The sequence below is a fragment of the Chlamydotis macqueenii genome, chromosome 1 (assembly GCF_036417535.1).
Source record: "Chlamydotis macqueenii isolate bChlMac1 chromosome 1, bChlMac1.mat, whole genome shotgun sequence".
Taxonomy (NCBI): domain Eukaryota; kingdom Metazoa; phylum Chordata; class Aves; order Otidiformes; family Otididae; genus Chlamydotis; species Chlamydotis macqueenii.
The window spans coordinates 69,663,601-69,684,615 of record NC_141556.1 but is presented as its reverse complement, the minus strand read 5'-3'; the positions used below and the strand labels follow the sequence as shown (position 1 = coordinate 69,684,615).

General features: G+C 45.3%; 3 protein-coding genes across 6 annotated transcripts in view; 2 read left to right on the top strand and 1 right to left on the bottom strand.

Annotated features, from left to right (window-relative positions):
- Positions 1–21,015, bottom strand: part of BPGM (bisphosphoglycerate mutase) — a 74,885-nt gene that overhangs the window by 35,876 nt on the left and 17,994 nt on the right. For 3 of the 4 annotated variants that reach the window (XR_015259606.1, XM_086755950.1, XM_086755930.1), the window contains exon 1: positions 5,953–6,061. The gene's annotated coding sequence lies outside the window, so the exon portion shown is untranslated. Of the gene's footprint in view, positions 1–5,952; positions 6,062–7,716; positions 7,822–9,433; positions 9,536–21,015 lie in introns of those variants that run through there. The other variant, XM_086755938.1, reaches the window with a different exon arrangement.
- Positions 1,644–9,063, top strand: LOC104473151 (aldo-keto reductase family 1 member B1). Its single transcript, XM_086755900.1, has 11 exons — positions 1,644–1,810; positions 2,163–2,330; positions 3,337–3,453; positions 4,773–4,850; positions 5,984–6,106; positions 6,570–6,676; positions 6,838–6,919; positions 7,458–7,541; positions 8,020–8,102; positions 8,562–8,647; positions 8,757–9,063. The coding sequence occupies exons 1-10, from the start codon at positions 1,745–1,747 to the stop codon at positions 8,602–8,604; spliced, it is 951 nt and encodes a 316-aa protein (XP_086612026.1). The 5' UTR covers positions 1,644–1,744; the 3' UTR covers positions 8,605–8,647; positions 8,757–9,063.
- Positions 9,586–19,465, top strand: LOC104474650 (aldo-keto reductase family 1 member B1). The gene is made up of 10 exons (XM_086755870.1): positions 9,586–9,743; positions 10,131–10,298; positions 12,330–12,446; positions 13,709–13,786; positions 14,414–14,536; positions 15,021–15,121; positions 15,296–15,377; positions 15,905–15,988; positions 16,724–16,806; positions 17,531–19,465. Exons 1-10 carry the CDS (start codon positions 9,678–9,680, stop codon positions 17,571–17,573), a joined length of 945 nt encoding a protein of 314 aa, XP_086611996.1. The 5' UTR covers positions 9,586–9,677; the 3' UTR covers positions 17,574–19,465.

Genomic DNA, 21,015 nt, shown 5'->3' with positions numbered 1-21,015 from the left:
AACAGTTTCAAAATAGAGGGAGGTAGATTCAGAGTAGATATTAGGGAGAATTTTTTTACAATGAGAGTGGTGGAACACTGGCACAGGTTGCCCGGAGAGGTGGTGGATGCCCCATCCCTGGAAACATTCAAGGCCGGGTTGGACGGGGCTCTGAGCAACCTGATCTGGTTGGAGATGTCCCTGTTCCTTGCAGGGGGGTTGGACTAGATGACCTTTCCAAACCATTCTGTGATTCTATGATACTAATCTCCTTTTCAAAACTCAGATTGCATCTTTTGAATCCCTACAGGAAATTTTTCATGCCTACTTATTTATTATAAATGTTAGCTACCTTTATTTTTTTCCTCGTATTCTTTTTAGGAAAAGAGATAGAGGAAGAGAGAGTTCCACCTTCTCATTATTATGAAATCTACGGAATGCAATATGCCATTCAATCTGCTGAGAGGTTATTGAAGAAATTCAAAAGCAGCAGTCACACACAAGTTTAACTCTGCCCCCGTGTGTGCAAAACATTAAAATGCACCCTCCCATCCATTACCTGGATCCTGCTCTATTTTTTGTGCAAAAGAATGTATTAGTTTATACAGTAATTATATATGATATCCACGATGACCACGTAGCTACAGGACAGATCTCCTCTTCTACACTCACATGTGTCTCTCTCTGTATTGTGAAACTCTATTTTATGAATATATTGGCCACTAAAAAACAAGCCATAAAGATATGCCTGTTGCCCATACTAATAAAATAAGTAGAGGTAAAGGTGAAAAGAAATTCTGGAATTTTACCAGAGGGATGGTCCTGTTAAGATCAGGAAAAAAAATGTAATTTAGCTTTACTTCTCACCTTTGCCACACATGCGCTGTGGGAGCTTCCCTGTTCTGCCCTGCGCCTCACTTCCCAGCCTGTGAAGCGTAGATACCGTCACCTTGGTGTATGGGGGTGAACAGGAACTACTTCTTGCACTGTAAACTCACGACGGGGTTTCCCTAGCCGTCCCACTTCACCAGCACGCAGGGTCATAAGGCTCTGTCAAGGGGAGACCAGCCCAGGCCACCACCATCCCTGTCGTGGGGACGGGCTGCTCCAGAAATGGGGCTCAGCCCTTCCTCGGCCCATGGCTCACAGCCCACAGCCACAGAGCCAGCAGCGAGGGAGCAGCTCCATGAGCAGAAAGCGAGAGACCTCTGTCTCATGCCCTTCCCTGGAGAGTCCCTGTTTATTGATTCACTTCGGGACATCCCCCCAGCTTCACTGATGACAAATTGCGGGCCAAAGTGCCACTGCATGTAACAGGCTTTCCATCAGGTAACCAATGAGCTGAACTGCAACAGGGTGTTGCAACACCCTGGCACGTATCACAAGCGAGACAGGCATGAACAACCCGTGGCACAGGGACAGGGCGCTGCAGGAACTGAACTCCGCACAGACACAAGCCAGATCCAGGGCACACCTGCCCTCAATCCTTATCTTTTGATAAGGAAATTCACCAGAAGGAAAGGTCTGCAGAGTGCATCACTGCATGCCCCAGGGTGCTGATAACCTCTGCGATTTATAATCATATTCAGCTTTCACATTAATCTGTGTGAGTTGAGTCTACAGACAAAAAGCTGCAGCCATGTTTGCTGGATGCGGGAGGACCCAGAGCACTGACGCCGCTCCGCCATCTTCCCTGGCCAGTCACTATTAAAGCAGCTGGGCAAGAGGCGGCTGCAGTGGGGCTGCGCAGACGGTGTGCGGGGCCATGGCGACCTACGTGCAGCTGAACACCGGGGCGAAGATGCCTCTCCTGGGGCTGGGCACATGGAAGGTAACAGCTTCAGAGAAAAGCACCAGTATTGCAGAGCTCCCTGCCACAAAACTCACTTCCCCCTGGTCTGGCTCTGAAGAGCTGACCTGGTGTCAGGGGCTCTGCTCTCTCTGGTTGTTGGGCTGAACTTGCGTGGGAGCGGGGCTACGGAGAAACGGGTAGAGAATAGCTTCAAGACCTGGAGTACATGTTTATGACTGCAATAAATACTGTTCTTGTAAAGAAAAAATAACACAGTCTCGGGGGGTGGGAGATTGCTTTCAATTAAGGCCGTTTTCCTAATTTTATTTTGCTAGAGTACAGGTATTTAAAATGTACTGATTTGAGATTCTTAAGATTTATGGATTTTCAGTCCCCACCAGGGAAGGTAACGGCTGCAGTGACGGCTGCCATCGATGCTGGGTACCACCACTTTGACTGTGCCTACGTGTACCAGAATGAGAATGAAATCGGGGAAGGGATCCAGCAGAAAATCAAGGAAGGCGTTGTGAAACGAGAGGACCTCTTCATTGTCAGTAAGGTAAGGATCTGGTGATCTTCCACTCTGGAGCAGGTGTGGGGGAATACTTTGCCTATAGTATTTTCATAGTAGGAAGCTTAAATACTGGAGACAAACTTCATGCTGTAGGATAAAGCAATTCACATCATCATGCAAGTCACTCCTGATACAAGCTTACTGCTTCAACCCATTCTGTGGAGAGAGTTAGAAAGGATGCGCTGTGTCTGCACCCTGCTGTGGTCTGGCACTGCTGAGGAGACCCAGAAGTGCCATCTGCAGACCAACTGGTGCAGAAGAAAGGAATCAGCACCAAGCAACGTAGAAACCTGAAATGCAAAGGTCTGAGATTACTTGGTGTGATGCACTGATACAGAGGCAGTACCAGTTTGGTATCAGCCCCTCACTGACTGCTAAAGCACAGCAGAGAAAAACCTGGCAGTGGCTGGTGCTTGTTCCAGCAGCTGGGCTCGCGGTCTTGACAAAGGGGTGTCTCTGCTGTGTAAGGAAGATGAGATTCTGGGCACCTTGGGACAGTGTAATCTGCTCAGCACATCTCCCAAAGAAAGTGTAGTTCTTGCGTTCTCCTTCTCTTGATTATTAAGGAAACGAGGATATTTAGCTAGATTCTGAAGTTACTTCTTACCTTGGTAAAGGTTGGTGCCAACTACTTCTTGTGGCTTGTCTTGTGTTTTCTTGGTTTTGACTGCTAAATTTTTTACAGGAAATGTCCAAATGGTCAAATCTGACAGAAAGCTTTCTTGAGCTAAGCCATCCTTTTCTACACAAGTCTGACCTTGCAATAGGAGTTTCTACTACAGATCTGTCTGATCATATGTACTGCCACTGCATACACTGCATTCACTGTCACAGGCCAGTCCCATCACAGAGCAATTCGCATCTGAAGAGCATTAGAATGGTTTAATTCCACATCACCTTCCAATTAAGATGGAGCATTTCTGTCCTATGCAGGAGTAACTGAGGGTTTTAACCCGAAAGGTCATGGGGTGCCTTGGCTTTTTGTCTCTAGCTGTGGTGCACGTTTTATGAAAAACATCTGGTGAAGGGAGCCTGCCAGAAGACTCTTGCCGACCTGAAACTGGATTACCTGGATCTCTACCTCATGCACTGGCCTCTTGGGTTCAAGGTACAGTAGCAGCAATGCCCTTGGCTTTTCTTCCTGGGAGAGCTCCTCAAAACTGCCAGTAACGCTTCCAGCACTTCTGCTGCTCCAGTCCAGAAAGAGCACGTGTCTGTTGTGTGCACCATTGCTGCTCTGGTGCTGCTCATGCAGCTTTAGTCTGGCCACGTGAGCCAGGCTCTTGATCTCTACCCCTGAGACTGCTGCTTGCACAGCATCCTCTGCCCTTTTGATACCAGTGAGATAGATCTAGTGCTAAGACCAGGCCTCCTGGCTGCAACCATAAGCTATGCCGCTTTCCCTTTCTTTTACAAATCTGAAGCATGCTTATCTGAAAATTACCGCTTATGGGAAGGAGGGCTGTGCTTTGCTGCCTGACAGAAATTCTTTCCTCTGCATGTTACAGAATTGCAGAGCCAAAGAAAATGCTTCTGTTTTCCATTTCTCTCTTTAATCACCAAGTACTTAATACAGCCCAGATTGAGCTGACCTTGGCTGTAGGAGCCTTGGTGTTGTTTCACAGACCCTGGATTTCAAAAGATGAGGTTTTTTGATACCAAACTTTCACAAACTACATTTACTTCAAAGGTTTTACATCAGTGTGTGTGTAAATATATATATATTCATGTGCTCTTAGCCTTTCCTTTCTGCTACACCCAGATCAAAATCTCTATTCTACCTAAAGCTTTTGAGCTCCTCGTCTTCATTTCATTCTCTCAATATTGTTTTAGTTAGCTTTATGTGGATAAAGTTGTCAAATGAAACTGCATAATATTGTGGCATCCAGAAAACGCCAATCATTCAAAACACTTTGGCCATACTGTCTAGTTACAGGCTGTTGTAATTTTCCTAATACAGGAACTTAAACAGTGAGTCTCCCCACAGGAAATCTGTCAGCAGTACCTTTTTCAGCAGCTGTACTCCAGTATAAATGTGTGCGTTCACAGGACTGAAGTCAATTCTCCATATACCTTTTTAAAAATAACTAAAGAAGCTACTATTCCTAAACATGCATAACAGAACAATATATAAAGTGAACTCAGGAGAACGTTATATGAGTAAATCGCTTCCCTGTACGCATTTAATGGATCATTACTTCAATGGGTCCAGCAGAAATATCTGGTTTTATTGGGACAGTACCTGGCAAAAATGCCATGACCTGGCATGAACTAAGAATGACTGAAGAATTAATAAAGTTATGATAAGAATTACTTGAGTTTGTTTCATGCACTGTTAGCTCTAGCACCTTACGTTCCTGTTTGGTTCTTTTACACAGCTAGCGTCCCAACAGAGATTATTTCAAGCATTTTCTCTCTCATTGACAGGCAGGAGATGAGCTGTTTCCCAAAGATGACCAAGGCATGCCTATACTTAGCGACACTCATTTTCTACAGACGTGGGAGGTAAGTTCAACCACAGCAGAAAAATCATGTCCTCTGTCCTCATAACTTTTGCATGTTTCCATTCCATCAACAGTCACAGAACCGTTGTCTCATGCATGCAAAACTAGTTGGAAGGAACATAAGGCAGTACAAAGCGGTTTTTCATAATGTGCGTGCTTAGTCATTACCTAGTTGCTCCTGTTCCCCGAGTGCCTTACTTGAGTGCCTGACCCATAGTCAGCTGCACAATCACTTTCAGTGGAACTGCAGACCAGACTGAGGTTAGAAAAAGTTATTTCCTTGACTGTAACAACTGTACAATTGTTTTCACCACAGTTTTTGTGCCCTTCTTGAATTGCTCAAATCCATTTTACAGAAATAATGATATTTTAGGTTGAGATCTTGCCTACAGCATGGAGCAGTGCCCTCCAGTGTTTGCATAATAGTGGGCTACTGAGTATTGTGGGATATTTGGAAAGCAATGGACATACAGTGAACAATCCAGACACAATGGGACTGTTTAATTTGTGAGTCAGAGGCCTCTGCAGGCAGCGGACCATGGATGTAGTGGATGGGAATATGAGCAAGTGTATCAATGTACGCGAACGTAGCGAAGTGAGTTATGCGGATGGGAATATGGGTGAATGTATCGAAGTGAACAGGATCTGAGCACAATGGACAAAGCAAAAATACGTGCTGAGAGGCAACGGTACGATGGACAAAGTAAGAAGTACATGACTGTATCCAGTATACATCTTTAACCAAACAAATTATTGCCTTAGGCGCAATGGACAGCACATACTAACCAATCAATCAGCACATGAACAGGAACTAAAATATCTATATAACCTGAGTTATTTGGGCAATAAAGTGGCATTTGCTTGATCACATTGGTCAGTGTGCAGTGTCCGTGACTTCCGCGTCTACAGAGCATCATCATTCTTTTCCTCATGCAACTTGGTGTGAATTTCCACAAACTCAAGGAACGTAATTTGGGCGTGGGTGAGACAGCACCAACCTGCTATTCCCTCAGAGAGCTTTGCAACTCTAAATAGTTAACTCATGTTCATGACAGGAAACAAACCACATCAGGAAGAACATCTTCACAACCTGTTTTGCATACCAGAAGATGATTTTGCTCCTCTCTATGTTAGGCCATGGAAGAGCTGGTGGATGCTGGTCTGGTAAAAGCCATTGGTATCTCCAACTTTAACCATGAGCAGATTGAAAGAATCTTGAACAAGCCAGGACTGAAGCACAAGCCTGCAAATAACCAGGTAAGCTGCTAGGTGACTGCAGGTGAATAGTTTTCAGGGATTATAAAGATCCAATTTCAGTTAAATGAGGATATGGAAAAAGGGAGAACAAAGTAGAAAACAGCATGTACTCTTAAATTCCACTCTGAATATTTCTGGGTACACAAGGCACTGGGATACTTCCTTTTTTGTCTCACCTTGCAGAAACACTGTTTACAAATGTTGGACTATTTCCCTATGAAACATTCTTTCTGGAAGAACAAAATACCCAGAGATGAGCTTTGTGAAACCACTGCAGAAAAAGCTGTATAAGCACTTTGCATAAAAATAGGTGTCTTCAATACTAAGGATGCATATTATCATGTAGGCCACTGGCAAATTAGGGCAAAAGGCAGCCTCTCATTGGACTAGGAGATAATCCATGGCGCACTGCATTATTACAACAATTCTGACACTATCAGCCTCTGTGCCTTTGTGTTGGCAGATTGAATGTCATCCATACTTAACCCAGGAGAAGCTGATCAAGTACTGTCAATCCAAAGGGATCACTGTGACAGCGTACTGTCCTCTTGGCTCTCCTGACAGACCATGGTAAGATCACTTTGCAATTGCAAGGGAGCTGGCATGGATTATGCTTGAAGCATTGAGACTACAAGTGGACCATTAATCATTCATCCAGATACATATCTCAGTTGCTAGGCTGGATCTTTCTATGGAGTTTCCCCCCCACTGATCTTCTTTTGCCTGTGCAGGGCTAAGCCAGAGGATCCTTCCCTTCTGGATGACCCCAAGATCAAAGAGATTGCAGCCAAGCACAACAAAACCCCAGCACAGGTACGTAGGTTGCCAGTGGGTACTCCTTCCTGTAACACAACCATTAAGGAAAATAGATAGGAGGAGCAGGTAGAAGCCGCATCCATTCCCTATGAACTCTGCCACTCCTGATTTTTCCCTAACAATGTAGATTGTTTACTATATGGCCTGCAAAGTATGCAACTACCATCTCTTTGGGCCTCAGACAGAAAAAGATTATTTACCCATCTCCAGATGTTGCTTCTCCTCTCAAGTCCTCTTGCAGAGAATGAAAGCCTTGCATAGACTGCTGAGAGTCCAGGTGGGAAGGAAAGGAATTGATTGTCCCAAAGCTGGATGGGAAAAGAGGTCTTACTTGTGGGTCTCCACCACCTTTGTCTTTGCCCTTCAGGAACAGATACCTAGGCCACAGGGACAGGAATTCTTTGAATTGCAGCTCCACAGAAAGGGTTTAGTTCTACTGCAATATACACTCGATGGCAAACAGGTACTGGAATAAGCTCTGCTTCCTCCAGAGCTGGAACTGTCCTCTCTCTGACTCAGTTTTCTCTTCTTGCAGGTTCTCCTTCGCTTCCAGATCCAGAGAAATGTGATTGCAATTCCAAAGTCTATCACACCACAGCGCATTGTGGAGAACTTCAAGGTGAGTGATTAGGAGTGATGTGGGTGCATGGCATGTTCAGGGACGGCATGCCTTCCCTCTGCAGAGCAAGCAGTGACTCTTTCTCACCCTTCCCAAGTCCTCCTCAGGCAAGAGGACTGGGCTTTTTCTTTCTTTATGCTTACCTACAGTCTACTGACAGTTAAGCCAGGCCTACCTTTGGAGAGGACAGATGAACAGGTCTTATATGATGTTTCCCGTTCTGTGGCTTGTGGATGAATCAGCAGGCACAGCTTGCTTGCAGCCCACAGACAGCAGCATGCTAAAAAAGTCATATATGGAATAAGCAATATTCATAAAATAGTTCTTGTATCCATAAAACAAGTTGTTCCTCTATCTGTTAATTCAGTGGTCCATGACTGAAAATGGACCCTCCAGTGTGGATCTGCTCTCTAGTCTTGTCTTTCTTCACACTGTTTGACTTTTCAAAGCGGTGATTTGCAGCTGTTTCTCTTGTTAGGTGTTTGACTTTGAATTGACTAAAGAGGAGATGGCAACCATTTTCAGCTTTAACAGAAACTGGAGGATCTGTGCATTAAGCAAGTAAGTGACACTGCTTGTTTTTTTCCAACCCTTAAATTTTGCATATTCTTTACAAGGAATTTTGCCTCACAGCTACTAAGTAGCATGAAATTCAGTTTACTTAAAAATCATACTCAAATTCCAACTCATTAGTCTCAAAAATACTTTTTCAGGAGAGGGTTTAATAGTTTCATTTTTAAAACAAAACAAAACAAAACAAGGCAAACAAACTACATTTTCATTTTTAATTCAGTTTCCAGGAAACTCTTTCTAACTTGAATTACAAAAAAAAAAAAATGGGTTTTGGATGTTCACTTCATCTGTGCATTAGAGAAATGAGGACACATATCTCCACACATTCTTTCTGTAATTACGTGACGGAAATCTTTCCCTTGGTGTCTCCTCCATGTACCTCATGCAGCTCAATACAATATTTAGGTCACCCATGGAAATAACATTCCCTCTTTTGATTTCTTTCAGTTGCAAAAATCACAAGGAGTACCCGTTCCATGCAGAATACTGAAGATGCTTGTAACCTGGCCGTCACGAGACCTCTGGTGTCTCAGGTGCCTCTGCTCTAACTTACTGCATCTGCCCCGCTGCCGGTGAAGGCATGGGATGGTTATCCCACGAGATTTGTTTGAGTTCTGCGGATTTTTTTTTTTTTTTCAGAAAAAAAAGGAAAGAGTATTTTCTACAGGACAAAACGCGGGGTGTAATAGTTTTCTGTGTATTAGAAGAGACAATTCCTCGTGAAGAGCCCAGGCAGAGCTGCTAAGCAGAAAACAGGGAGAGTCTGGGCCACCGCTCAGTGATTGCCTTCAGTCTTGCATCAGCAGAAACCAGATGTTGACAAACCACAAAAATTAAAAAAAAAAAACCTACAAAAATGAAAAAAAAAAAACCAACCCACAAACCGTCCATCCACAATTTCATCAGTGTCACCTATTTTAAATAAAATTAATTCTAAAGTGCAAAAACATTATCGGCTGAGTGTCCCGTCTGGCGCAGGAAAAACCCAAACCCCTCCTACCCTGAGAGGAGCAGGGGGGGGCGCTGCAGCCCCCCCGCCCTCGGGGGACACCGACCCGCCCCGGGACGGCCCGGCCACCCGCGCTTTCCCCTGCGGGCACCAGGGGGCAGCCGGCCCCCTCCCCGCCGGCCACAGCCCCCAGCGCTGCCGGCAGCCGTTTCAGACGCCACCTAGCCCGGGTGTCTGCCCCACGGCTGCGGGGAGCTCGGCCCCTCGGTGCTGCGCCCAAACCGCCCGCACCTCCTCTCCAAAATTTCCACTTTCAACCCCCCAGCCCCCCCCCCCCACCCCCCGACACGCACTTAGTTCCCTCCCGTACCTTAGCGTAGTCGCCCCTTAGCGGGTCCCTCATTGGTTGCCTCGCTTTGCTGTTGATTGGGCGGCGCTGCAATCGGGGCAGGACTTGAGCGGTGATTGGCTGCTAACGAGGGGAAGGACGAGCGCTACCAATGGCCGGGGCGGGCGGGGAGGGCCAACCCCGGGAAAGGGCCGTACCGGCAACCGCGGGGCGGGCCCGGCCGCTGTTAAAGCCCCCGGCGGGCAGCACGTTCCGGAGCGGGGCCATGGCCGCTTACGTGCGGCTGAACACCGCGGCCAGGATGCCCATCCTGGGGCTGGGCACATGGAAGGTAACCGCGGCTGTTAGCGAACCCTCCTGCGGTGAGGCCTGGGGCCGTGGGTTGCCGAGGCCCGGGCCGGCCGGGGGCTTCTCCTCCCAGAAGCGGTGCCGGGGAGAGAGGAGGCCCCGGCCCGGCTCTGGAGAACTGGCCTGGTGTTGGGGCCTCAGCCCTGCCAAGCTGTTGGGCTGAGCCGTGCCTGGGAGCAGGGTGACAGGGGAATGGCGGGAGGCCGGCTTGGAACTCGGGAGCTTGTGCTTGAGACGTCTACAGACCTATGAAAGCTTTATGGAAAAGCTCCTTTTAAAGCCCTTTTGTGTGTGATCTACCCTGTAGCTACCTAAGGAACAGCATGTGAGAATCCCAAATTGAAATGCATCATACCCCTTTTTCCTTCAGTCCCCACCAGGGAAGGTAACGGCTGCAGTGATGGCTGCCATCGATGCTGGGTACCGCCACTTTGACTGTGCCTACGTGTACCAGAATGAGAGTGAAGTCGGGGAAGGGATCCAGCAGAAAATCAAGGAAGGTGTTGTGAAACGAGAGGACCTCTTCATTGTCAGTAAGGTAAAGATCAGATGGTTTTGGATCATGGACAGACCTGCTTTAACCTGTGATATTTTTACAGTAGGAAGCTAAAGTAGTTTTATGTTGTCGCACTGGAGAATCATAGAATGGTTAGAGTTGGAAGGGACCTTCAAAGGTCATCTAGTCCAACCCCCCTGCAAGGAGCAGGAACATCCCCAACTAGATCAGGTTGCTCAGAGCCTCATCCGGCCTGGCCTTGAATGTTTCCAGGGATAGGGCATCCACCACCTCTCTGGGCAACCTGTTCCAGTGTTCTACAACTCGTATTGTAAAAAGTTTTTTCCTGATACCCAATCTAAGTCTACCTCCCTCTATTTTAAAACCGTTACCCCTCGTCCTATCACAACAGGCCCTACTAAACAGCCTCTTCCCATCTTTCTTGTAGGCCCCCTTGAGGTACTGGAAGACCACTATAAGGTCTCCTGGGAGCCTCCTCTTCTCCAGGCTGAACAGCCCCAGCTCTCTCAGCCTGTCCTATTAGGAGAGGTGCTCCAGCCCTCTGATCATCTCTGTGGCCCTCCTCTGGACCCTCTCCAACTGGTCCATGTCCTTCTTATGTTAGGGGCTCCAGAACTGGACACAGTATTCCAGGTGGGGTCTCACCAGGGCAGAGTAGAGGGGGAGAATCACTTTCCTCAACCTGCTGGCCACGCTCCTCTTGACGCAGCCCAGGATGCGGTTGGCTTTCTAGGCTGCAAGAGCGCATTGCCGGCTCATGTTGAGCTTCTCCATCCTATCTGTTGCTTTTGAAATGCTCACCTTTATTTCATATTCTATTTTAGTTTTATGTTAACAAAACTGTGAAAACTAAAAGTAGCTCATGGTGACAACAGCAAACACCAGCACTCCCAAAACTCAAATGTAAATTACATCACTCCTGATACTCCTTCTGTCACATAATCAGCCCAATCATAGAGTTTGACTCTTTCCTGTCCACTGATAATAATTTTTGTTGTTATAGACATTGGATAGGAAGAGTGAGTTCCCTGAGTTTTAAGCTGGTGGCAGCTTTCTTCAGTCAATCTGATAAGACTGAAGGAAGTCAAGACATTATTTCCACACAGACCCTAAAATCTACTGAGAGCTTCAGCACTGCATCTGGCACTCTGCTGAGGAGACCTAGAAGTGCTGAGGTATGGATGAGGATGAATCTGGCCCTGCATCTCATACCTCTGATGTGGCAGAAAGGCCACCTGCAGAGCACTGGTGCAGAAGAAGGGAAGCAGGAAAGGGTAGAGTGGGCCAGGTAGCACCAAGCAAGGTAGAAACCCGTAATGCAGAGGCCTGAGATCACTTGGTGTGATGCACTGATAAAGAGGCAGTACCAGTTTGGTATCAGCACCTCGCTGCTAAAGCACAGCAGAGGAGAAAAACCTGGCAGTGGCTGGTGCTTGTTCCAGCAGCTGGGCTCGCAGCCTTGCCAAAGGGATGTCTCTGCTGTGTGAAAAAGATAAGGTTTTGGGCACCTTGGGACAATGTAACCTGCTCAGCACATCTCCCAAAGAAGGTGGGGTTGTTGTTGGGTTCTTTCTCTTGCTTATTAAGGAAACGAGGATATTTAGCTGGATTCTGAAGTTACTTCTTGCCTTGGTAAAGGTTGGTGCCAGCTACTTCTGGCTTGTCTTATATTTTCTTGGCTTTGCCTGCTGCATTCAGTGCAGGAGTTTTATGCATTGTCAGATCTGACAGAGATCTGTCTTCATTTAAAGCATGCCTGTTGCAAAGGCAGACCTTGTGTAAAAGCGGGTAGTACCCATGATCTCTTAACTAATAGAACCAGAGGACTTTTATGATCCTGCTCAAATACCCGTGCTGTCACTGCACATGCTGCCTTCAGTGTCATGGGCCAGTCCCATCACAGAGCAAGCCCTGTCTGAAGAGCACTAGGATAGCCTAATTCCACATCACCTTCCAAAGAAGATGGAGCATTTCTGTCCTATGCAGGAGTAACGGAGGGCTTTAACCCAGGAGGTAACGATGTGCCTTGGTTTTGTTTTTTTTTTTCCCTAGCTATGGTGCACGTTTCATGACAAACATCTGGTGAAGGGAGCCTGCCAGAAGACTCTTGCCGACCTGAAACTGGATTACCTGGATCTCTACCTCATGCACTGGCCTTTTGGTTTGAAGGTACAGTAATGGTGACACCCTTGGATTTGTTTCTTGTGACTACTGCTTTTGGGGAACTTATGGCTTTAGAGTCCAACAATTGCTCTGGCTGAGAAATATGGCCATGTGTCTGTTCTGTGTACCAGCACAGCTCTGGTGCTCAGCTTTACTCTGGCCACATGAGCCAGGCACTTGATCTCTGCCCCAAGACTGCTGCTTGCATACCCCTTTGATCCTGAAAACTAGGGGCAGGCCCCCCAGCTGCAAGCGTAAGATAGATTGCTCTCCTTTTCTCTTACAAATCAGTGTACACTCTCCTGAAAGTTGCCCCTTGTGGGAAGGAAGGCTGTACTTTGCTGCCTGACAGAAATTTTCCTCTGCATGTTACAGAACCGCAGAGCAAGAGAAAATATTTCTCTTTTCCATTTCTCTCATTAATCACTAAGTCCTTAATACAGGACAGATTGAGCCAACCTTGCTTTAGTGTTGTTCCACTGAGACAGGAATTCAAAAGGTGAAACTTCTTGAGGGGCTAAACTCTTTCACAGATTAGTGAAGGAGTTGATGTCTCAGGCTGACTATTTCTAGGCTTAGCCTTTCTTTCCTACTACAGCGTGATTGGTCTCCATCTTATCTGTTGCTTTTGAAATGCTCACCTTTATTTCATACTCTATTTTAGTTTTATGTTAACAAAACTGTGAAAATTAAAACTGTCTCATGGTGACAACAGCAAACAGCTGTTAAACACAGTTTAGTCTTGGTGCTTTTTCATAACTTGTACACAAAGGGTCTTCTAATTTTCCTAATATTAGCAGCTTTACACTAGGCTTTGTCATGGAAGAACTGTCAGTGCACATAATACCTCTTTGCAGCTGATCTGGTGTTGTATAGACCAAAGCCATGTGTTCCTGGTACCTAACTAGGTCCCCTGGTGCCCTTCTGGATTAAGAACAAAACAGCTCTTCCGAAGAGCACACAAAAGAACAATACATGAAGCAAACATGTATGAGACTGGAGGCTATAGTTCTGAGCTGTGTGTTTCCCAGTAGGTGTTTGGGTGAGTCATCACTTTGAGGGGTCCAGTAGAAAAACATGTCTTTACAGGAATGGTCACTGGCAAAAGAGCCTTAAATACCTCCCACTCCTCAGGAAGGAATGACTGAATGTAGACAAGAATTAGTGTCCTTGTCTGCACTAGAAGTTGTGATGGTTGTGAGCTCTCATGGTATTAAGTTGAATTCTCAACGGATTTTTTTTTCAAGCATTTTCTTTGTCACTGACAGGTAGGAGAGGAGCTGTTTCCCACAGATGACAAAGGCATGTCAATACCCAGCAACACAAATATTCTAGATACGTGGGAGGTAAGTTCAGCCTCAGTGGGAGAATCATGTTTTCTGTCCTCAGCAGTGGTTTTTAGCTTCAGTAGTCACAGAATGGCTCATGCATGTATGCAGGATTAGTTTACAGAAGTATGTGGCAGCTTTTGAAAATGTGCATGCTTAGTCAAGCTATTATTCTGGTTCACTGTGGATTAGCATCTCAAGTTACTGAGCTGCAGAGTTGCTTTCAGTGGAGCTGCAGACCAGACTGAGGTTAGAAAAAGTTATCATCTTGACCATAACTGTATGATTTTTTTTCTTCACTGCAGTTCTCATGCAGTTCTTGAACTGCTCAAATAGATTTTGCAGAAGTAGACCCTTTACTTCTGATCTTGCCATCCTCCTAGGGCATAGCCCTCCAGTGTTGCGACAACAGTAGACTTAGAGTCTTCTTTTCCTTGTGCAACTCAGTGAATTTCAATCTTAACAATTATTTTGGGCTTTGGTGGGATAGACAACATAGCACAAATGCTACCAGTACCCACTTTGCCCTTGAGAATCAAAACCAGTGATTTTGTGCTTCCCATGAAGGGAAACAAGCCACATCAGGAAGAATATATGCAGGTCATGTCCTATATGCTGGATGCTGACTTTGCTCCTCTTTGTTAGGCCATGGAAGAGCTGGTGGACTGTGGTCTGGTAAAAGCCATTGGTATCTCCAACTTTAACCGTGAGCAGACTGAAAGAATCTTGAACAAGCCAGGACTGAAGCACAAGCCTGCAAATAACCAGGTAAGCTGCTAGGTGACTGCAGGTGAATAGTTCTCAGGGATTATAAAGATCTCATTACAGTTGAATGAGGATATGGAAAAAGGGAGAACAAAAGAGATAACAGCATGTACTCTGAAATCCATTCTGTGGCTATTTCAGTACAAAAAGGACCAGAATATTTCCTTTTTGTCTCACCTTGTTGAACCACTGCTTACAAATGTTGGAATATTTCCCTATGAAGCATTCTGTCTGGAGGGATAAAGAACTATCATTCTGACTGTAATCACTGACTTTTTATAAAGCCTCTCAGAATAAAATCCAAAAAGGACATAAGGACTCAGTATTAAAGTTGGTGCCCTACAGAATTTAGTCTTGTATTGTCACACAGAGCACATGCAGGGTAGGATTAAGGCAGCCTGTAATTAAGAAATTAAGTTTCAGAATAAAATCTCTGGAGCATGGGAACACTACAGTAGTTCTACAGTCTCTACTCTTGTGTTGGCAGATCGAGTGTCATCCATACCTTACCCAGGAAAAGCTGATCAACTATTGCCAATCCAAAGGGATTGCTGTGACAGCATATTGTCCCCTTGGGCGCCCTGACAGGTAATTTCCAAGTGGGCTAGTGTGGTTTAAGTTTGAAGCCTTCAGAATAATTGAATGAGTAATGGTGCAGGTGTGTGTGTACACCTATACATATTTAATATATATATTAATACTAGGTAGAATTTTTCTGCAGAGACTTTTTTTTGCCATTTCTTCCTTTTTGTCTCTGCACAGGGCTAAGCCAGAGGATCCTTGCCTTCTGGATGACCCCAAGATCAAAGAGATTGCAGCCAAGCACAACAAAACCCCAGCACAGGTATGCAGGTGCCAGGCAGTGGGTACCTCTTCCTTCAACACAGCCATTAAGGAAAACAATATCTGAAAAGAGAGTACATCTCTATCAGTGTTCCCTGTGAACTGTGGTGCTCTTCTGTGGTTTTAAGTAGAAATGCAGGCTGTCTACTCTGTGTCCTGCAATATATACTTCAAGAAACTCTTTGGCCCTCAGCCAGAAAAAAAATTATTGACCCATCTTCAGATGTCATTTCCCCTTTCAAGTCCTCTTGCAGAGAATGAAAGCCTTGCATAGACTGCTGAGAGTCCAGGTGGGAAGAAAAGGGATTGACTGTCCCAAAGCTGGATGGGAAAAGAGGCCTTACTTGTGAGCCTCCACCACTTCCCTCTGCTCTCCAGGAAGTGCTATGTAAGCCACGGGAATGGAATGATTTGAAATGCAGCTTTGCAGAAATGGGTGTAGCTTAGGGAAAACAAGTACTGGAACAGGCTTTGCTTCCTCCAGAGCAGGAGCCATCCTCTCTCTGACTCAGTCTTCTCTTCTTGCAGGTTCTCCTTCGCTTCCAGATCCAGAGAAATGTGATTGCAATTCCCAAGTCTGTCACCCCACAGCGCATTGTGGAGAACTTCAAGGTATGTGATTGTAAGTGACCTGGGTGCCACCTTTCTGGGATGGCATGATTTCTTGCAGAGCAAGCAGTGATCCTTTCTTAGGCTTCCCAAGCCCTCCTCAGGCAAGGGGAGGAGCTTTTTCTCTGTCTGGAAGCTAGGGCTACAATGAAAACTACAGTTGGAGAAAAGAGATAGACAGAGCTCTTGGAAACAGCATGCTGATAGTATTACCAGTCACCTTACAGAGTGTCTCCTGTTCTGTGTCTTGTGGATGAAGTGGCAGGCAGGGCTTGCTTGGAGCTCAAGTGCAGTAACATTCCTCAAAACATCGAGTAAGCAATGTTAAGGGAAGAGTCCTGGTGTCAATAAGCCACACTGCTCCTCTGACTGTTAAGTCAGGGGCTCTTCCATGATAGCAGTCATCAAGATTTCAGGAGTAATATAGCTAGATTTATTGAAATATGAAAGTCTTCCAAGTGTTTGGAATTGGAGAGAAATGCACCTTCCAAAAATAGAGGCATTCTGTAACACCTTGGAACAGCTGGCACAGGTAACTGCAGCTGGTGATCTCTTTTGTTTCTTTGCTCTGTCAGTAGAGTCTTGAAAATCCAAAGAGACTTTTCCTTTCCCTGTCTCATGAAGCCATCACTTCTAACCATCAGAAAGTTCTGATGTGAACTTGTTATTTAATCTTGGGAATCTTGCTTCTGATTTGCTTTGTTCAGAGCGGTGATTTCCAGCTGTTTCTCTTGCTAGGTGTTTGACTTTGAATTGACTAAAGAAGAGATGGCAGCCCTTCTCAGCTTAAACAGAAACTGGAGGATCTGTGAAATGATCATGTAAGTGACAGCTTGTTTCCTTCAAAGGCTTACCTTTTTAGAAATCTTTATCCTAATATCATAGATACTGGTATAGATGTTTAAATTGGGGATATTTTGAAATCTGAAATAATTTGAGGGATGAAGCATCTGTTATTTAACATCTTAATGGAGTTATATTTTCACTGTATTGACTAAAGGATGAGTATAAGTCATGCTATGTGCTCATTGTGAATCCCTTCTCCAGGAAACTTTGTGTGTCTGGAATTCCAAAAGGAGGGTTGTAGTTGATAACTTTGGCTGTGTCGATATTGGAAAAATGAGCATTAAGCACTTTTAAAACTTACAACTCACTCAAAAAATAAATAAATAAACTGATGTCAGTTCTTGCATAGGTGGTTGGGAGAGGGAATGACTATCTAAAGTGCAGTATGGAGAATGACTGCTTGCAGATGTGCACCTTGGAAACCTACAGCCAGACAACAAGCTTGGCTGAAAGGCCACAAACTGTCTTTGTAAGCAGTGTGAACTTTAACTCTTTATCTAGAAGTAACTTGGTCCCACCACTATTCAGTACCTGAATAATGGGAAAATTGTTGAACTTGTTGGTCATCTGTGCCTTTTCTACACTACTAAGACTCTTAAATTCATTCTTCACATGAAGGCTCCTCTATGCAGCCAGTATAATTCTACATAGCATTTATTTCATCCTTGAGAATAATCTTTCCTCTTTGATTTCCTTCAGGTGCAAAAATCACAAGGAGTACCCATTCAATGCAGAATACTGAAGATAGTTTTTTACCCTGCCCTTCTGCAGGCCTCTGGGGTCTAACGAGCTTCTACTGTTGCCTAGAGTTGTCCCCTATGTAGCTTGTACACTGTATCTCTCCTGCCAGCGAAGGCATAGTATAAGCATGCAGTGACTTTGTTTGGGTTTTTCTTCTTTGGTGGAAGGAAATAGTAAAATTGTTCTGAAGAACAAAATATAGGCTCTAATAATTATCCACTCATTAAATGAGTGTCTCTGCATGGCTGAAATGGCAAAGCAGAAAACACAAGGAATGAGCTAGCAACTGATTTTTCTCTTCTGTCTTGCATCAACACTACTTAAGGCTGCAGGGTAAGGAGTATGTGAGCACAGAAGAAAGATCCACCCTGAAAGAATGAACTACATAATCACTGAATCACTGCCTGAAGATAACATCCAACAACTAACTTCACTTATAGAGCACTGCCCCAAGCTTTCTTGGATAGAAGAATAAATGGGAGAAATGTTCAGTCCTGCCAATGCATACCAACTCATACTGGGCCTTATTTCAGTCACATGCTTTTACAGGCTGAAACTGCACAGAGATTAGCATTCAATTTTATTCCTATACAAAATTAAAAATGTTTATATTGCTGCTGGTTTGCAAGTTCCAGTCTAATGTGAAAAAAATGAGAAACAAAGCCACTTGCATCAACAATGTCACTGGAAATGATCATCCATGTTCAGTTTTAAGTGATGTCACAGAAGCATCACAATTTTGTCTTGATGAAAAGTTGAGTAACTTGGTAAAATAAGCTTTGAGTGACAGAGCAATGCTGACAAGAACAGTTGAGTATGACAAGCCTTGGTATGGACTGTGAATCAACAAGCAACAGGACACCAATACCTGAAACTGCTGGAGAGCTGTACAGTGGTATCACTGGACTGATTTGGTTGGTAATGATAACAGGGACTGGTCTCTTAACTGCAGTGTGCCTTGGGCTGGTGGGCATGACTCCTGCAGTACAACCACTGCATTCTGCTCTATAACATCCACACTAGATCAAGCTCTAGAGTCTGACAAAAGCATATGAAATTTTAGTTCTATCTCGAGCAAGTGGGTGATCTGGAAACTTCCTTGAGAACAGAATGATTAACCTTTACAAAACCAGGTTTTAGTTAATAGTATTAGGACCCAATGCTGACTGACTTACTACTTGTTCTTGTCTGTTGTAATTTAGTGTGCCACAAGTGAATACACTTATATGAGCTTGAGCTACTTGCATTGTCCATTGTTAGTCTGTAAGTATGAGTGCATGTATGAAAGATGTTTGACAGATGACAGAACTGCTGAGAGGTAGAATGTCACAGGAGTCTCAAGATTTTGCCCTGATGAGGAGTAGAATAACTGGATATAAAGAACCATGGCTGACCAGCAAGTGCAAACAAGAATTGTGTGAAAAGTCTTGGTACATAAAGCAATGGATGTGAAAGTAACAAGAGAAAAATACCTGGAAGGGCTAGAAAGGTATATGGTGATTGACTACCAGCCTCTGCTGACATCTAACTATAAAAACCCACAATAAAAAAGACTATGGGGAAACACCATTATGCAGATATCCAAAATGAGGACACAAGGTGTAATATGCGTTGGTGCTGAGCCACTGACCAGAGCCTGACAGTGAGAGAGGTGAGAGTTGAGTGTTGTATTTGCTGCCTAGGTGAGGCTACACTGACTCGCTGCAGTGGTAGCTGAGGGTCAGCCTCAGTTAACTGTCATTCTCTGCATGTTTAACGCTCCCTGACGGGCTGTTCCTCCATTGGTCCCCTTGAATTCAGTTTAGTAGTGTCACGTTGCCCGGTGCTCCCTTACCCCATGACAAATGCCAGAAGAACATAGCCTTTTTATGTGATTAAAAAAAAAAAAAAGTGTTTGTTTTCAAATGAGGTGTGAACAAACTTGCACTTTCAGCTTGAGTGTTATGGTTATGAGAGAGAGAGGACAATGGACCTCAGATACATTACAGCTTTAGGTGTTGTCAGTACTCATCCTCACTCATTCCAACAGGAAAAAATGGCAACATGCAAATATTCTGCTCAGTACACTAATACACTGAGATCACATAAGATACTCTAAAACTTATACATGTACAAGTCCCTAGAATAGATCTAATATGCTTTTCAGATGGAGGTAATTTAAATATTTCTGACCAAAACTTCCAAAAGAATGTAACATGCAACCTGAAAATGAGGAAAAAAAAAATGTGGAAGAGGTATTGGAGCACAAATCTTAATGCTAAAACTTATCAGAGGCCAAAAAAAAAAACCAAACCCAATCAGAATTTACAAGGGGCAGCGCTTGCCCCTTTGTTTTTTGGTGTGTTTGTGGGGTTTTGTTTTTTTAAACACACTTCCATATTTGAAACACTCTGCACTGACCATCCTTGTCCTTTACTCCCAGGTCACGTGCAGCAGTCTCTCTGGGGGAATTCCTCTTACCTAACTTTAAGTGTCCACAGTTGTCGTGGTTTTGTTAGTGAGGGGGGGGCCTAAGGTGGTAGCTTCTGTAGGAAACTGCTAGAAGTCGCTCCCCTTTGTTTAGTGGACTCGGCCAGGCCTAGGGCGGACCTGCTGCTGGCCAAGGCCGAGCCGATTGGTAGCAGAATGTTCCGTGATAACGCCTCTGCGATAACGTATTTAAGAAGGGGAAAACAGAAAAAAAAAAGAGAGAAGAGAAGATGTGAAGAAGCTGAGTGGGGCAGAGGCGCAGAGGGGGAGGCGCAGGCCTTATGGGCCTTGCAGGCCTCACCCTCTGGCCTCTCGCCAGGCAGCCGACTGGGCCCGACTTGGTCCAGCCCGACTGCAAGAAGTGGAAAGGAGATGAGAAGTGAATAAGATGTAAAAAAGATCCTGAGAGACATCTACCAGCCTGTTGTGAGGAACGGCTGCAGACACCAAGGTCAGTTCAGAAGTGAGGGGGAGGAGTAATGCGGCTCCTGGCCAAGATTCCCCTGCAGCCTGTGGTGACGACCATGGTGGAGCAGGTTGTCCTCCTGCAGCCCACGGAGGTCCACGGAGGAGCAGAGATCCACTTGGAGCCCATGAAGGACCCCACACCGGGGGAGGTGGATGCCTGAAGGCGGCTGTGGCCCGTGGAGGGCCCGCTGGGACAGCTGTTCTGGAGGGACTGCACTCTGTGTGGAAGAGATGACCCATGCCAGAGCAGTTCCACGAAGGACTGTGGCGTAGGGGTGGGACCCCACAACAGAGCAGGGGAGGAGTGTGAGGAGTTCTTCCCCCAACCATGAAGCAGCGGCGTGAAACAACGTATGATGAACTGACCGCAACCCTCATTCCCTCTTCCCCCCTGTGCCGCTCAGGGAGGGGAAGGTAGTAGAGATAATGTTAAGCTTGGGAAGAGGGAGGGGTGGGGGGAGGTTATCTTGCTCTCTGTCTCATTATCCTGCTGTTTGTAGTAATAA

Bases quoted from the DNA above. Each gene is read 5' to 3' on its own strand.
- LOC104473151 (XM_086755900.1), top strand. From the start codon at position 1,745: ATGGCGACCTACGTGCAGCTGAACACCGGGGCGAAGATGCCTCTCCTG. The intron at 6,677-6,837 runs GTAAGATCACTT...TTGCCTGTGCAG, and splicing joins GGCTCTCCTGACAGACCATG to GGCTAAGCCAGAGGATCCTT. The intron at 8,103-8,561 runs GTAAGTGACACT...GATTTCTTTCAG, and splicing joins AGGATCTGTGCATTAAGCAA to TTGCAAAAATCACAAGGAGT.
- LOC104474650 (XM_086755870.1), top strand. From the start codon at position 9,678: ATGGCCGCTTACGTGCGGCTGAACACCGCGGCCAGGATGCCCATCCTG. The intron at 14,537-15,020 runs GTAAGCTGCTAG...TTGTGTTGGCAG, and splicing joins ACAAGCCTGCAAATAACCAG to ATCGAGTGTCATCCATACCT. The intron at 15,989-16,723 runs GTATGTGATTGT...TTCTCTTGCTAG, and splicing joins GCATTGTGGAGAACTTCAAG to GTGTTTGACTTTGAATTGAC.